This window comes from Helicoverpa armigera, chromosome 5 (genome assembly GCF_030705265.1).
Source record: "Helicoverpa armigera isolate CAAS_96S chromosome 5, ASM3070526v1, whole genome shotgun sequence".
Lineage (NCBI taxonomy): Eukaryota > Metazoa > Arthropoda > Insecta > Lepidoptera > Noctuidae > Helicoverpa > Helicoverpa armigera.
The window spans coordinates 4,181,062-4,199,667 of record NC_087124.1 but is presented as its reverse complement, the minus strand read 5'-3'; the positions used below and the strand labels follow the sequence as shown (position 1 = coordinate 4,199,667).

General features: G+C 37.6%; 1 protein-coding gene across 9 annotated transcripts in view; it reads left to right on the top strand.

The window, feature by feature from the left end:
* LOC110370345 (maternal protein pumilio) overlaps positions 1–18,606 on the top strand; it is a 70,186-nt gene that overhangs the window by 5,748 nt on the left and 45,832 nt on the right. For 5 of the 9 annotated variants that reach the window (XM_064034604.1, XM_049842670.2, XM_021326103.3 and 2 more), the window contains 7 exons: positions 5,791–5,923; positions 6,174–6,323; positions 6,593–6,818; positions 8,101–8,257; positions 8,663–8,735; positions 8,814–8,914; positions 9,257–9,403. In XM_064034604.1, the coding sequence (XP_063890674.1) occupies positions 5,791–5,923; positions 6,174–6,323; positions 6,593–6,818; positions 8,101–8,257; positions 8,663–8,735; positions 8,814–8,914; positions 9,257–9,403 (987 nt within the window). Of the gene's footprint in view, positions 1–2,792; positions 2,977–5,790; positions 5,924–6,173; positions 6,324–6,592; positions 6,819–8,100; positions 8,258–8,662; positions 8,736–8,813; positions 8,915–9,256; positions 9,404–18,606 lie in introns of those variants that run through there. The other 4 variants (XM_049842672.2, XM_021326128.3, XM_021326119.3 and 1 more) reach the window with 4 other exon arrangements.

Below are 18,606 nucleotides of genomic sequence, written 5' to 3'. Positions count from 1 at the left end.
AGTAACAATGACAACGAGACCATTACCTTAAGTAATAGGTTATTGTGTCTGTATTTGTGTAAACAGATTTTATTTCAGGCGTTGCATTCTTTTATGCAACCTTAAAATATATACCTTTATTTAAATGCCTCCTCAAATGGACTATAAATTCCGCCCGCGGGTGAGACCCTCGCCCTGTAGGAACCAATTCCCGCAGTCGCTTATTTGTTCTTCTGGTTTATAAGCCATCAGTTCGATTCCCGTGTCGGGTCGAAACCTTTTCCTAGAAAACTTTAACAAAGCAGCCTGGAAGTTGTTGATCGATACACCCGTGCATCGGAGAATACGTTAATTTCAGTTCTGCGTCTCTCCGGTTGTGTCGAATTTCCGTCCTATCGGATTATGTGAGAGTGAAGGAGTCGTACATCTGCGGCCGTGCAATTTGCTTGTGACTCGATGTATTACTTATATCATAAGTTAACACTACTTTACAAATAAAATTATCATGTAACATGTAGATGAGATAGGAGCGTTTTGTCATCAGCTTATCCATTTGCTCAAGTATTGTTCAATACATTTCCGATAGTCACACGAGAAGAAAACGTATTGTTATTTTCAATATGTACTTTATTATTTATTTTTATCCTGTTGCAATGAAAACGCATAGCTCTATATATCTTGTAATTTTGCACGCAGGCTCGATAGCCTTTATTCTCTAATTCTTCGATAAACCCTACAAAACTTTTTGAAAATATTGACCCTATGCTGTTATCAGTTCGCATTCGCGCTTTATGTTACCACAGCAAAGCACAGCGAGCTTTCCGAAAAATATTGAATATTTCTGCCTTAGGCCTTTAAGATGGAGTTCCTAACTTTCTTTCATACTATGGTCGAGCGTGACGAAAAGTAAATAAAATCTTGTAGAAAATAAATAATGCTAGCCAGACAATCATATCGTATCATGTATTTTGGAAAGAAGGTTTAATCAATAAGATACGACTTGCACTGCTCTTGTTTGAGACGACATTTGTAGAAAGTTTGCTGATTACTATAAAGTTTGAACTTGTCATGTTTACCGGTCTTTGAACCTACTTTTTACCATGAACTCCGCTCATTCTAAAAAAGAGTCTCGGACTTCTATACGAAATCTAAAGCTTATCTCTCTGACATCATAAGGCTCTAAGCTCTAATAGTGGTAATTTTTTGAAAAAATAAAATGTGTTTCTACGAAATTGCCTACATACCTACATATGAACTTTATCTGTTTAATAATATTAGTATTTATGTAACTGAAGATAAACAAAATAACATGTAAATTGCGTACCATAACACAATCCATACTAGCGGCGTGGGTACAAGGATTATCCCTTATGTGATAACAAACCGAATCAATAACGACGGGCTGTCTGTACAGCAAGCTTAATTATGTATCCGACTGAATAGAACCACACCTCAGTCACGCTGCAGCGCGTACACATTCATATTATAAATTGAATTAATATGTCTGCCATGCACACGGGACTATACAGACCCGGACTATTTACAACAAACAATTTTATGAAAGTAATGGTGACATTATCACCGATTATCCCTGTATGCACTATAGAAATATACCAACGAAAATCGCTGGTTTTAGCTAAACTATTGCTAACTCTGGAAGCAAACTTTGGCAAGTGTGCTAAGACGCGAATAGACTACGGTTGGAAAAACTAGGACTGTGCTCCCGGACAGGCCGATAATAGTGCAATAACTACGTGTAAAATGGCAGTTAGAGATTCACCGGCTTACTCATTTACCTGGACCCCGGAAACTAGTCGCTAACGAGTTGCAATAAGTGATCAATCGAGATAAAAGCGGCTGAAGAGATAGATCTGTGGGTCCAACATCTCCGGCCACTTCGTTACTTACCACTCACCTGTGAAAGACAGTATTCTGCTTTTTATTTCTGGAGAAATTAATTTTGTATTAAGAAAGCGGAATTACATACTATCAGTTTATTGCCCATAAATAAGAAGGAAAAATAAGTACGTAACTGGATCACACTCACTTCCCAAATAACTTTATTCACTCATCCTTACAACTTAAAAATTAAATTACATAATACAAATCAAGTTTGAGACGTTTTCTAGAAGAGAAGAAATCGGCATGGACATAGTGTACGCTTAAAGACGGACAGGGTGTGGAACTTATAAAAAAATATTTTCCTACGCTTAACTATGTGGAACACTACGTAGGAACGTATGTAGACACGGAGGATTTTTTTATTTTGCAATCACAATGTGTAAAACTTTACCGGTTTACGCCGCTCAAAAATAGAATTTTCGTTCGAACACTGCGGTAAAGCAGGGTGTGACAGCTGAGAGTCGCTCAATTTAACTGTATCTTAATCAACGAAAATAAAATAGACATTATTTTCTAGTCTTCGCAACACAAATATGAACGTTTTATTCCGTAATGTAATAGAATTATCTTCATTACGTAGGTCTTCTAAAGGCGTAAGTCCGTACCTCTAGCACTGAAAAATTACGAAGTTCAATAGAGCGCCAAAAGGCATAGACTATAAAAACAGTCTACAAACGATCGCGCCTCCAGCAGTTTAGGTTCTATGGTTACCCAGTTTTGGTGTGCACGCCATCTATCAAATGCGAACACTAAACTTTGCTCCGTGCGACGCTCCCTTGTACGGGGAATTATAACGCAGGCGCTGTGGTCGGCGTACGTCCTTTGTTCGAAACAAGTCAACATTGTATTATTTGAGTTTGGATCTTTCTAGTTTTATTTCGCTGCAAATAAACATTTTAGTGTAAGAAATGTGCTTTATAATTGTTGTGGTTAGTGTATATGTTATATAGAACTAGTGTTTCACGTATAAAGTGTTATTTTCTCACGATAAGCTTTCGTTGTAGTACATGACTGAGCTTTAGGCGGATTGTACGCATGAAACCCTTGAGCGACTTTTTTTTCGAAACTGATGTTAAGGATATGGGCCCCGACATGGTGAGTTTTATATCGTAGATTAGACAAGTTGGTTGCTGTTTTAAGTCATGAAGTTACGGAAATCCTGGTTTTTTCGAGCAACAGGTCCGTTTTTGTTTTGTTTACTTGTCACCGGCGTCCGCCATTTCTGATTCGGAAATTGTTCACCGGTTTGTTACTTTACTTTTTTTTAAAGAGTAATAGCGTGGGAAGTCGATCTTCTATGGACTATTGAGTATACGTTATCATAATCGTATGTCTCAGTCATTGATTCTGTAAAATTGGTTTAGTTTCACATGATAACTCTGTTGTTGTCGCCATTGGATCGGCAGCGGTGTGTGTGACCAATTAATTAGGTACATAATAGGTCTTCAGATTTCTATGTATGAACATAGAATAAGGTATTTCTTCCTTTCAACTGTCAATGATTTACATTTTATTCTAATCTTCAATACTTTTTAGTTCATACCAGCAAATTAAAATTCTATGTAGTGCACAAAAATATCCTTTTACTATAAAGCTTTTAGTGATCACCTTACATATTTTCTTGTTTATTTCTTCTTTTATCAGTATTTAAATGAGTCACAGGGAAAATAATTTATGGGAAACAGATTCATTAATTGAACAATATGAAAACTTGCTTCAATATCTTGGTTTTACTGGAGTATTCCCAGCAGATTTTTAAAAGATTTCCATCCACGTTTACATAACAGCAGTATCAGATACTGCTATTATTAATATTTAAGAGAGATTCCATTTGCATGGTGTACATACCCATGATAAATAAATAACAACAAGATTATTTTAACTCGAAGTTATAGCTATAAGCTAAAGGTCTGTAAATACCAATAAAGTTATATTTAGGTCAGGATATTTGAACTGTTTCTGGTCTACATTATAAAATTCGAATTACAATGAAATTATTGCATTGTCTGTAAAGCCTTCTCGGTAGTAATCCTAAAACTAAAAAATAGTAACATTGAATTGGTATTTATTTACAAGAGAATATCCAAGATCAGCTCGCAGTGGCAGTAAAACTATAATTTTCTTACTTATACAGTTACATAGCTGATTCTATTGATTCTGACATGCCCATAATATTATTTTCATACACCTTTATCTTAAAGATGACTATTTAGTATTTTTTATCAATAAATAAAAAATCGCCATGATTACCAAGGAGTTTCTTATTTGTTTTCTTCATGACATACTTTTTGAAAATAAAATTCTATAAATAATTTGATGTTTCAAGAGAAACTGTAATAGATATAATAGGCCTGACTGATGTAAAAACTATTGAAACAAACTGCATCATTTCTGTTTGCTGTCAAAAACTGTTCATAAAATAAGGTTTAGATTTACTGTAGATTTCTATAACTTATCTATCAATAGATTTGCAATTAGAAATTGATATTTGACATATTTTATATGGAGCTTATTTTAAAAGTTCAATGATTACTAATCAAAATTGCAGAAATCTGCAGTTAGTTTGAGTGCTATTATTTGGTTTCCCTTGCGTCCATTGGGTCCGTCCCCAGATGAAATATAGCAAAACTAGCTTCCGCCCGATCGCGTTTCCAAGAGAACTCTTCCAAAGTCCGTGATAAAAACTATTCTATGTTCTTTCTCAAGATCAACTCTATGTCTGTACCAAATTTTATTAAAATTGGTTCAGTGGTTTAGACGTGAAAGCATAACAGACAGACAGAGTTACTTTTGCATTTATAATATTAGTAGGGATGTTACTCGTAACAGTTTAGTGCGTTACCTGTGAAAGAATTCTAAACAAACCAAAAAAGAATAAACCTTTATTACTTTAGATTGGGATGCTTAACAGTGTTGCTGGATAATAATAATAATCCAGACAATTTGTTACCTACTCGAAAATTGGGAAGCAAATAAATAGAACCTCAGAGACAGTATTTCTTTCAATGACTGCAGGTAATAATTAACAGCTTAAAGTGTAAGAGTCCTGGCAAGTCTCAGATAGCAGGTGTATCATATAGTAGTATATTTATTTTATTTTATTATAATTACTTACGCAGAAGTTCTATTATTACAGACCAATACTTTGAACCATAACTCTGCTTTGTTATCATTATGATTAGGATGTAGCTTTGTAAGCGCTTTAGGTGAAGAAAGAGCCAGCTTTTAGTTGTTACTGATAGTGTATCGTCAAGTCTGCCAGCCAAATATTTCTGCACAACAAGTATCACATGATATGTTATAAGTGTGTTGCTATGTATGTCTCTGTCTTGATCTCAAGTCACCTGTTTTTGTCCTTATATTTTCTATTCAGTTAGTAAAAGCAGATTATGAACGATTTAACGTTTAACAAAAGATCAATATGAAGGAAGGACAAAGGACATAAAAATAAATTACCAAACCAAGCTTCAAACACTGAAACATTCACTTTAAATAATGGTACAGTAATAATAACAGTAGGACATCATTCTAACGCCACTTAAAGTAAGTTGTTAAGTATTTGGATGAAGGTTCCTTGCTTCATAATTTGTTTTAAGAAATTTAAGTAAAAATATTTAGCCTGACATTATTAATGTACTATATGTTAAAAGCATGACATCTGCTTGTATTTTATTGTATCCCTGTTGAATGCTTTTGTCTTTACCAATTTAAAATTGAAATTTTCTGTAATGGTTGTCTGGTATTTAAAATGCCATAATTTCGCTGATGTGTAAAGATGCTTGATGTTATTTCCGATATAATGTGTTCTATTATTCCAGTGGCTATTCTTGATCTGGCAACAAATTGTTATACAACTGTTAACATTAGTATAGTTTATTAATGATTAGAAAATGTTTTTATCGTTTTTAGATTGCACCTGCTGCAAAAAAACTATGGGACAAAGGCCCCGGCGCTGGCGGGGACAGCAAGGGCCCTCCCCACCTGCCGCCTCTGCAGTTGAACCCCGAGCAGATGTGGCGTGATCCGACCTGGTCTGCACAAGGTTCGTTACACTTCGACACTTTCTCATTCATTACATAAAATTACCTTTCTAGTTTTTGTCCTTGTTAGACAAATAACATTTGTTGGTATTTATAAGAAATAATAATCTTCGATGGCAATCGGAGCTTTGACATCGAAATGACTCTCTGTTATGAAATCCTGCTAGAACAGACTACACAACATACTAAATAACAATAATACAGCTGATGTAATTAAGTAATGCATGGTTTTTGAACATAATGTTTTTATAGCCGTGGAACACAATGTGGGCGTTCCAATGATGGGCACGCGACGAGGTGTCGCGTTCCCCGGCGGTGATGCCGGCAGCATTCTGTCGCCTCGTGATACTGCTGGACTCGGCGTCAAAATGGTCGAATATGTACTCGGAGGATCTCCTACAGGTATGGTCTATGCCATCTGTAATTCATAATTTTGTAGTTCATCACAGTATTGCACCTTTTAAAATCATCTTGACATCAACAATAAACAGCTGAGCTATATCGCTAACGCGATGTTGCAACAATAGACTCAAACATGTCATTTTCGTATAATTCTTCGCTGCCTTGTAAAGGCAGCGAAGAATTATACTGAATCTAAAATGTTATTCCAAATTAAATTGAATACTGCTTGAAAATGATATTAACTTCCATTGTATACCACTTTGTTGCAGTTTCATCAAGAATTAATTATTCACATCTCGTAGAAGCAGGTGGTGTGGCTACTGGCGGAGGAGAAAAGGTACCCGGCGTCGTCGCTGGATTACGTGGCATGGTCCTTGAGGAGCGCCCAGAAGACAAATCGGCCTCTCCATTCGAGAAGGATTTGCATGAACTTCACGAACATGGATCTCTACCTAATGGACTTCATAATGGACAAGAAGATGACAAAGCTTTCAAGTGAGTATTTGGTTCTAATGTCCTTCTTAACTCGTATTGTGTTCGCGAAGTGTTCAAAGCATATTGGCGAAACTGACACAGCGTTGCTGATTGTTACATGTCTGGACTCATGATATGTTTCATTTATTAAGTTTATAGAGGAAGTATTTGATGATGAAACACAAATTGGTTAGTCGAAGTCGGAAACATTATAATATTTTTATAGTTTCGAGATGCGGCAATAAAAAATGGTGATTAATCTGTTCCAGACTCTGTTAAATAAAAATAATAAACAATTATTATCGCTAATGAGATTAAAAAAAAATAACAACAAACAAAACCAAACTCTCATACAACACACATGATATTTCCTAAAAATAAAATTACCATGATTATACATCCAATCAAAATAACTGATAAAAGAAAGACGCTGTCCGCTACTTATCTCGGTCAATACACAAATGAGTATGAGTGGTCGATACGTTAGATGGTCGCGAAGGCCACCGAGCGGCAGGCGTGCAGACGGAAGAGTGCGCGCGCGGCGGCGGCCGGCGGGCAATAACCGCGCGCGTGGATCATGGCCTCTGTCAATGCCAAGCGCCGCACGCCGCGAAGCCTGCTCTACCGACCGCTCACTATCATTCACATGCTTGAGATTTCTCTGATAAACTGACCGCCATTGCGAAGCGATTGATCTACATATGATCTGTGCTATCAATTCAATGTTTTTGGCAATACAAGGGATTTTTGATTAACTTTAAACTCAGTTTAATTGATAGAACTATGCTTACACGTAAATATGTATGAGGAAATATTCTAAAACACGCATTTTTCGTTAATACACCCATTAAAAAAAAAGTATTATTCAGCAATGTCTAATTAACTTTATGTATATCTTTATGTTGATTTTCATTATGTTTTTAGTCAAAGTTCAGCAAAAACTACTAATCTTATTACAATAGTTTTAGCGTCTAAAACTATGAGTCACATATAAAGCCTCTATGTCTTGAAGGTTTCAAGGATTATTGCCGAATGAAAAACCACTTCATTATTTGCAATATAATGCTCATCAAATTACTTTGTTGCTTCGAAGTTGGCTAGTAGTGAATAGTACAAAAAACTGTGCATGCACGGACCTCAGGGGGCATAGTAATTTCACGAGAACTCTATATGTGGTCGTCGCAGAAAAACGTTCACCGCTGGACTACACTGCCTCCCCCAAGCTAGGGGGATTTGGGTGTAGTCAACACGCTGGGTATGCCGTAGTTGCATAGTAATGATGTACCTAATAATGTATGTGCAGCCGCACGCCGGGGTCGCGGCAGCCGTCGCCGGCGGAGGAGGAGGCGGGCGCCGTGCGCAACGGCGACGCGCCCGCCTTCCCGCTGCTGCCGCCGCACGCGCTGCCGCAGCCGCAGCCGCAGCAGCTGCACCATCTGCCGCATCTCTCGCATCCACAGGTACGCACACATCCCTACTCCATAAACTGACACTGCATACTAAACAGTTGGCCGAAAGTTGAGCGATTGTTATCAATTATGTTTTAATAAGAGAGGCTCTATTCCAATCATATCTTTGTAATGTGCTTAACTACCATTTATCTGCATACCGACTTATCAGCCCAAAAAAACTATCGACCAACTAAAAGTCTGCAGTTCACAGCAATATCTGTCAGCTAGAGTAGAAGGGTATTACTCTAAAAAACGTTGTTTTACAAAAGTGATTGTTAACTCATTATAGAATGTACCTCTCTGAACTAATCAGCTGATGGCTAAAAGTTGTCTTTAATAGATCTGATCAGAAAGGGCTTCCACACATTGAAAGATTGATATTAGTTAGTTCATGTATTGTTATTTCTGTTACAGCATCATCCAGGGATGTTAGGCGTGGCGCCTCTGCAAGGTCTGCCTCACCCTCAACACCCGCAAATCCACCCTGGTTAGTAGACATCAAATTTAAAATTTTCATCTACTTAATACTTGTATCAGAACAAAATACAACATAAATTCGTTTCAGGTATGACATTGAACGACTCTATGAATCAACACATTGAACTCGTTTTACAAATGGAGCAGCATCCACAGTTCGACAACAATAGTTTTGCCAGCACGCAGCAGGTTAGTTACATACAAATAACATAAGGAAATGCTTCATTGCTTCTAACAACAATATAATTAATGCATGTAAAAAATAAAATTATTCTTAAAAACATAATTTTCTCCCCCAATTGTTTGAACTTCTTCCAAAAGAATCTGAAAACATATCCATTTATTTCATATTCTTAGAAGATTTAATTAAAATTCTATCCATATTAAATACATCAAATTCTATCTGCATCCCACAAAAAAAGGATATTTTAACATTGGTATTAAAAGAAAGCAATTGTCTTTATTGTCCAGTATCATAGACACTCATAAGAAACAGTATTGTAAGTAAGGTGTAATCTGTTTTGCGCGTAGTACGGGGGTGGCGTCGGAGGAGTGGGCGGCGGCGCGAGCGGCGGCGTGGGCGGCGTGGCGGGGCAGGCCGCCAGCCTCGTCAACGGCGCCTCCGTCGTGCAGCAGGCGCCCGACTCCTCGCAGCACCACCAGCCCTTCGACGTGCAGGTCAGTGCCTGCCGCTCCGTGCCCACCTACTGGGGCTCGATTCTGCTAAGTTAATAATGTCAAAATTGAATCGCTATAGCAGTTTTAACCTTAGCGGGCATTCTGCTACTAATATGAGACCAATCGTATTCCAATGATATTTCTTTGGTCCGCGATTGGTCTGCCATTTGATCTATACGGTAGTTTGCTCTACAATCGTATTGTAATCGTAAATAGTTTGCAGACAATGTAATTCGCTATTGAATCACAGAAAAGGATAACGTTTATTTAAAAGACAAAATAACGAAATGCTACATACGCTTCAATCGTAATTGAGCGAATGAATCATAGTTGGAAATCAATCGTATGTCGCTTAAGTAAAATTAGCAGAATCAAGCCCCTGTTTACTATGCACACATCAGGCTTTCTGGCCAAACAAAACTTCGCTTTTGGCCTGATTGTGTAAATGCTACAGCACTACAGATTGTACAGTGCTACTTGTTCTCTTTTGTTTGAAACCTTGATGTCTATTGATCACAAGCTTCTTCTTCGAGCCGGATATCAAGTTGCTTTTCAAGTATTTGCGAAATATGTAGGTACATGTACTCAAGAAAAATAATACATATTACATTTTGCATATGTATAACCCAAACTCGTCGTAACATACAAACACATAGTTTTATTACCGAACTAAATACAAACTCTAGACCCTGGGCGGGCAACGTCGATTATGATTTTTTAAGGATATTTGGTAACTGCCTAGACTTTGGTTGGTCGTTCTATTCGATAGGCGCAAGCTATTACACAAGCAAGTACAAAAACGTATGCCAGGTGATCATGTTAAGCAGTATAAACACTTTTTCTTTATGCCTTATTGAGTTAAAGCCCAATCTAGAAGTAATTTTTAATTTACAGGCTATCATATTTTGACAATCTCATGACTGATAGCCGACTCAGGAACGCCTAATTCTCTTTTAAACAGTTCGCAGACAATACTTGCAGACGTTTTTATGCCCACATACTGACTTCGGAATGGTCTCGGTAGATGTCGGTAGTAAGCAAGTTAAATAAAGAAATGAAGGTGAAACTATTTATCATGACTTGTTCAAGAGAAGTGCCCTATTTCCAGCTTGGACTCTGATAGGGGCTCTCCTAATATAAGTAAATAAATCGTGCAGTTTATACAACCCAACAATTTGTAATGTGCTCAGTTCAGCGGCGAATATTTAATCTCGATACCCGCACGCGTTAATCGACGCTTTTTAGGGTTCCCTGTGACAGTTAGTAATATATAAATCTACTGTCTTACCTCATTTTATCCTTTTTTATTTTATAACTAGCTGGTGCCCGCGACTTCGTCTGCGCAGGTTTAGTATTTCGAACAATATGTTTACAAATTGTAGCCTATGTGTTATTCTGATGTATAAGCTATATTATTGTAAAGTTTCATTAAAATCCATTCAGTAGTTTTTGCGTGAAAGAGTAACAAACATCCATACATCCATACATACAAACTTTCGCGTTTATAATATTAGTAGGATTAAATAACTATTTCGTTTAAAGTTTCAACACACACGTTGTAGTCACACTTGACTTTATGTAGGAAATTACATAACTTATGTAATTGTGTTGAATCCTGTTGGCAAGACGATCTTATTAAATAAGCAAAAATGTTTATATTTTAGGAAACAATGACTCCGAAACTTGAAAACCTTTTGAACCATAAGTTTAAGAAAATGTGAATAAATTCACATACATATGTCTCAAAGACCTTCTAGAAAAATAATTTTGAACTTACTGGGCGAAATCTTTGTTTTTTTTAATTATTCAGTTATACTAATAAATAACTCAATTTTCCGAGAGATGTCACTGTACTTTGGGCTACTTCGCGTTGAATAGATTTTTTCTGAGTTGATAAAGTGGTCGGGATAAGTATGAGCTACAATCGGGAACTACTACACTAAGCGTGACCTTTTACTTTCTTGACGGGTTTTTTAGCTTTTAATTTATTAACTATTTCAAAGAAGTTGAAAGTACATAAGGTATCGTAGGTGGCCATATGGGCAATTATGTAAACACCAAATCTTATTTACACCCAAAGTCGCGTTTGTTTAAACTTTTATAACGCGAAAGCAGTTGGACTGATTCCTCTTCACACAGAGTAGCAGAATATAATATATTTATTTTAAAAACAATGGTACCGGAACGGGTAACAACGCGAGCAAAAGCTTGTAATTAATTTCACCAATGTTTCTTCTTCTACCGAACATAGTCAGAAAGTCGTCAAATTATTACTTAGAATAATTATTTTGATTATTTACTGCATCGTTTAGAGTAAAATAAATCTGGGTTTATAAACTCGGTCTAACCAGTTAATATATCTGATGCCGCAGTATGGTAAATATAACCTTCTTGCGCAACGTCGCGAGTGATCCTATGTCGTGAACCGGTCTGTCGGCAACGTGTGCATTAAACTAGACCTTGGTCATGTGCATGTCGAAACCTATACACTCTTCGCGTCAAGAGACACCGTTTATTGTACGTCCAATAATTATACTGCCTAAATTATGTTAGTACTATAAGTAGCAACTTATATTTAACTAACCGTTTTCCCGCGGTTTCACCCGCGTCCCGTGGGAGCTACTGCCCGCACCGGGATAAAATATAGCCTATGTTACTCGCAGATAATATAGTTTTCTAATGGTGAAAGAATATTTAAAATCGGTCCAGTAGTTTTTGAGTTTATCCATTACAACCAAACAAACAAACAAAGTTTTCCTCTTTATAATATTGGTATCGATTTACTAACTGATTTGTCTTCTGAATATGTGAAAGGAATTTAGATCTCGCACCGATATCCTAAATTTCAGCTATTTTCTAATTACTTAATCCAGTCATATCATTGCCTGGTCAGGTATATCTAATCTGTGAACGAATAGGCTGATCCCCTCGAGTATATCAATTGGGAGTTGAAACAGTTAAGATAAGCGACCTGATCATCTTTTGCACGGTTTTAAATTAGCTAATCCTTTCCCATTAGATGTATATTATTGTAATTACTATTATGTACACAACTAATTACTGATGAGATTTAAAAGAATGAACAATATTTTTTCTTTTTCACATGTTTATATTATTATTCACGCCAATACATGTGCTAATCAAAACAATCTACAGTTATAAGATAAAATAAAAACGTAAAATTCATAAAATCTATATCAACCGCTTAAAACGAGCGTTATACTTAAGATAGCCTAAATAACTTTAGCACTGTAACTGTGAGTGAAAGTGGAGAAAAAGGAATAAAATCACGTCTCCGTTTACAAAACGAACAAAAGTGATGATTTCAGAGCTCCACCGAGAAGCCTAGGAACGCAGTATGCTGGACTGGTAGTTTTTAACGTCTAAAATGAGTTAACAGTTAAAACAAAATCATGAATTATAATAAATATTTTGGATCCCAAATATGGTCTTTTAAATGCTTATTTATATCTTCCGCCCATCGGGCCTGATCTGATACTTAGAGGAGCAATCATTTTACTGAGCTCAATAATTTTACACATAAGCAAAGAAAAAGTGTATGTCAGGTCATGTCGTGCCGTGAGAGAACACTGACAATAGTGGGCACGTTGTGCTAACGTGTTTTTACTGAAGCGCCTTATGCATACAGTCATGGGAAATCTTGATATATGGTCATATACCTCGACAGTTACTAAATCCAAATCGAAAAAAAAAACTGCATATGCTTTCCTGAGGTCGTGTTGCAATACCGTTGCTTTTCAAAACACGAGATCATTGTGAAATTAAAAAGCGAATACCGACTGTACTCTAAAATCGTGATTTGTTTAATGACATCACATAATCACACTAACATCAAACAAGTAAAACTATTTTACTCACGTGCTGTTGTATAGGGAAAGGTTTGTAAATGTGCGCACGGATTTTGATGAAACTTGGCAAGAATATAGTTCAGAGAACATACATAAAGGCTGCATTTTATCAGTGCGCGGGAAGTAGTTACCTCAGGAAGCGGGTGAAACCTCTCGCTGAAGCTTGTTTGTAATAAAGAAATATCCTTTCTTTTCGTCTCTCATTCATTGTGACACTCAAACTCGTCCTTTAAGCATTGATTATTTGAAAGTTTGAATACGTATCTCGAATGTTTTTATTTGGATAATGATCATCGCAAATAGACAACGTGAAATCGTTCGCTTGTCAACGGACGCGCCGCCAACAGAATAAACGGTATTTGGGGTTAATGCCTTATTAAGAGCTTATTGTAAGTTAAAACACTTCGTACTAACATTATTAAACGTATACTTTATGTATGATAATGTTAGTGCGTATACTTTACGTATAATAATGTTAGAACGTATACGTATTTTTTATCTATAATATTAAAATAGATTTCCAATTTAAAAGTTGTTCTTCAGTTGTTAATGATTTGGGATAATTTGTTGGAGTAGTTGGAGTAAAGTTGGAGCTTCAACCTTTACAGCCTTAGCAGCCGGGGTCCCGTGTATGCGTTCTAATTTAACCATGACAATTACTTCTTCCGTTATTTGTGTGTGCTCATATCATCATATTATTTTTTCTTAAATTTCAGCTCATTTGAACAAAATGTCCTTTGTTTTCAATCCATCTCCATCTCAATGTAATCTATTTCTCTTTTCATATACATATTTTTATTATTTACTAGCCGTTTTTACGCGGTTTCACCAGCGTCCGGTGGGAACTACAGCCCATACCTGGATAAAATATAGCCTGTTACTCGGGAAATGTGTAGCTTCCCAACAGGATTTTTTCTTAAATCGGTGTATTAGTTTTTGAGTTTATCTATTACAAACAAAAATATATTTTTATTTATAATACAAGTATACACATCCTAGTTGCCGCAACGAGATTGACCCGCTGCCTGGGGAAACTACTTCCAGCACCCGGATAAAAAGTTATACGTTATTACTGCCAAGTTTCGTTTATGATGGAACAAACACACAAACATTCATGTCTAATGTTAGTAAGGAGTTTTTGTGGAAAATATTTTCATATCATCTACTGCCGGCCTGCCGGTATGTTAATGAAATAGCTATACTTAGATGTATGAGTAAACATTAGTTTCATATATTATTATGCATCCATAACAATATTGACGTCGTTTGAAATAATTGTCACAATTATTATGCATGGTGGACTGCAGTTGTTGTAGGTATTACCATAACAGGTGTGTAAGGCGGCGTGTTATTACGCCACGTTTGGTGCATTGCATTGTCGCATACGAGTTTGGCAATGAAGCCGCGTGTAGATAGGTGGCGTTACCGTTAGTCCGTGGAGCGTCGCGACGCGTGCCCCGCTAACGAGCGCCTATCTCCGGCCCTGTTCCCACGCCGCTACCCGACTAGGAAGTAATAAACCTACACCTTAACTGCACACACCATTACCGATTGTAACGCTCACACATGTGATAGAATCTTCACGATCACACTATGCCATCGACCGACAATGCGATGTATCAATAATGTCTTATCGAATTGGCATGCTGACACGCGACTAGGGACTCCTATCATAACCGCCTAGTGGTTATAGTGTGCTACAAATTTTTACATTGCCATCGAATGGGCCTGTAGGGAAAGTTCTGCTTATATTATCGTGGTCTCATATAATATTTGCCACCTACCTACTGCAAGCAATGTCAAATTCCTATCTCTAGTACTTAACCAAATCCACGGATAGAAGATTTATTGAAATCCACCATTAGCCTTTTTTACCAACTGCTATTTAGAAGAAAACAATGTTACCCACTTGTTCCGTATTTCAATACCCTGATTTCAACTTTTGTATTACTCAAGTCCAAGTGATAGTTAGAGCTTAAAATTCGACAGCCATTAAATTTCACGCTTTACAACAAAACAGTTTCAAAATTAATTCGACGTAATTCTCCGAACGCTATTTGCAAACTTTTGAGAATTTTAAATTGCTTTGTAAACGAAACGATTACGCTTCTAAACTAGAATAAGAAGACTACAGGGTTATTGAACTGCTGGCGACAATTTAGACAGCGAGCTACCTGTATTGTTCCAAGCTGCAATCCGTGTGAAACCTGCAATGTAGGCTATACCTGACACGAATAACGTTGCAGAGCCTTCGCAGACACGATGAAATAAGATTGCTTCAAAAACCATTGCATATCTATGGTTTTTGGTCAATGTATTCACCAAAGTTTAAGATGTTGATGATATCTTAAAATTTCAGTATAGATGTACATAATTAACGGACGTTCACTTGACTATTCATTACTGGCAATTAATTCCCGCGGGTTGCGCTCCGCGGCGCTGAGATCGACCTCGTGGGAAATTAAACTGTGCACGGGCCGTCTTCTGCCGCCCGCCGCCGCCTCTTGCCCGGCCTCGCCGCCCCTACTCCACATATGAACACTTTCTCTTGCTGATTTCCCGATTTTTCTTCGTGCATTAAGTGCAGTGCTTCGCTAGTGGAAGCTAACGCTGTCAACCAACACAATTAACTAATTACAAAAATATTTAACTTTGAAATGCTCTTAAAAACGTTATAAGTAGGTACGTCTTATGTGAACTCAATACATAATTATAAGTTTATTTCAGCAGATAATAGAAATCAGATATGTAGACAAGTATTGAAATTAGTAAGCTGGCTCGTTGCTTGTTGCGGGTTCATGTGAGTGGCTCATTAAATATGGAGCTGTAATCAGTGTGGTGCTCGCGTAGTCCTCTCGTACCTCGCACCTCTCAGCCTCTCAACCGCACTCTCATTGTACTGTTTTGATAAATAACCCCATTTTCTAGCCAACGAGGACGTATATTTTGGTCTTTTGAAACAAAATTACTTCTTTGTTCTGGACTAAATTGTCGATTAGGCTAGCCAACCCATGACGGACTACGAAAAAAATATAGAGAAAAGAGTGCGATAACACATATTTTTTTTACGAGGAAATCTAAAGCTATCGTGTGGATTCGAAACAATGGTATGAAATAAAACTGTATTTTTGTTAATAACCGTTGCAATTGAAATCGTGTTTTATTGAGTGTTATCGTGACGACGCTTTCATTCGCCTTGTGTTGTCGGAAGGGGCACGCAGTTGAATGTTGCAATGAGGTAAACTGCTGCCGCGAATCGGATCGGAATCGCTCAGCCGCGCCCGATTGCGCCGCCACGCATCACCGACCGCGGAGAAATTGAAGTATACGGAGCGATAGAATATCCACCTCGGCTGGCAACCACTTGCGAAACTTCTAACCGCTTAATTGTCCCTCACTTGCTAAGCTAAAATTGCGGGAATTCATCGTAACGTTAACTTCGATGCGCACGAATAGTCGTCGGGCAGAGTGCGACCCGAATAATTACATAATTTTAAAGTTAATAAGTAATGAGCTTTGTTGTATGTAGTCGACGCGAACGCAGTGGTGTTTGTACAAAGAACGATCTCAGTAAGCCTGAGGGCGCTCGGCATAAGCTGGCCGTGTCGTCCGGGCCGCGGTTATGAGATTATTCTCGCTTTGACGGCCCGCCTCGTCCACACTCCGCATGCACCGCGTTGCGCTTTTAGGTTGTACGTACTCGCCAGCTTACATTTAAAATCCTAATTAGCTATTTCATGACTTGATGTTTACTCTCCTTTACCTTTTCTTCTTTTGGGATGAAGTTGTGTTTATCGTAAATTAGCCTTAGTAAAAGACGTACACTTCTGTATGATTAATAATTTGAATATTATACCCTAAGATAGACTGGTAGAGAACGCCTAAGGCGTTAAGTCCGCCGTTGTACAATGTGCATAAATAATTAAAAAAATATTACGAATAAGTGTTTATTTGTTGCATCGATTTCTCACCGGTTAGATAATGTCGGTTAAGTCCATCTGTAACAACATGTGACTAATAAATAGCTTAGCAACTATTAGGGTGATAGAAGCGAGAGCGATAATTTGTTCACAACCGCCACACCGGAGATAACAGTCGCCTTATTGCCGGCGCCGCGCCTCCGCCCGCTAACTAACGCTTATTAAACTTCAACAACGCTCGCGCTGATCACTTCACCTTCTTGTTTACTCTCTAAACTTAGATTAATCGTTGGTCTGGCCTCGCGCGTGCAACTATTTATCTTTGCAAATAAAAAGCTCCAACACTCTTTCCCTCTCCTTGCTTTAAATTTAGTTAACATTATCTAAAACTTCAAACTACGTACTTAATAAATTGCGAGGAGCGAATGGTTGAACAGATTATCGTATAAACAACGGACTGTAAATTTGTTCCCAGAATCTCAATTTATAATTTAAAAAAAAAATTGCGAGTTTTCACCAAAGTTGTCGGCCGGAATCCACTCTGCTACACAGGTTACATAGCAACTAACTGCAGGTGTTAGCGCACAAAGGTTGAAATTTCTTAGACATATAAATGTACTTTTTGGACTCATTTAGAAGGTAGACGCGAATATTATGCGTAATTTTATTTTCACTTCAATAACTCACTTGAATATGTCACTCGCTATGCTCGTTATATATGTATAAAAGAGATTTCTAAAACAATGTTTATAAGTCATGGAAAATTTCATGAAACGGCTTGTCATCGGAGCTGTGGGTCATTTGCCGGATATTTTATTCCATAATTAATCTATAGAGACACCCTGTATAACACTAGAATGTGGTTGTGACCCATTTTAAATTCAACAATTAGATATTCGTTAAATCATTATTAAATAAAACATATATAAAGAAAAGATCTATCATTTAATTGTGACATGTAGAGTACTATCGACCCCTTAAGCTTTCAGATTATGGCGTAAGTGATATTGTTCGCGCCAGGTAAATTGCCACTTTACAAAAGTTGTGATTTATGTTCGGCTTTGAAAGTGTACGATGCGAGCTATGTGAAGAAACAAAGGAAGTCATTTAGAGCCGCCGTACACGGACTGCTTCAAGCAGTTGAGACCGACTGCTTAAAGCCGCGACCGCGCAGTGAACTATAGTCATTCATTCGCTGCCGTACACACGACTGCTCGAGCAGTCGCGACCGCTTCAAGCCGTCAACTGCATGATGAAATTCCATCGTGCCGTCGACCGCTCGCGAGCGGTTGCGAGGCATACACCGACTGCTCGAGCCGTTGACTGCGCTAGAGCAGTCGACAGCTCTCCGACTTCCCTCTCCCCCCCGCCCTTTGCGGCCTCGAGGCGTCTGTTTTCTCATTTGACTGCTCGA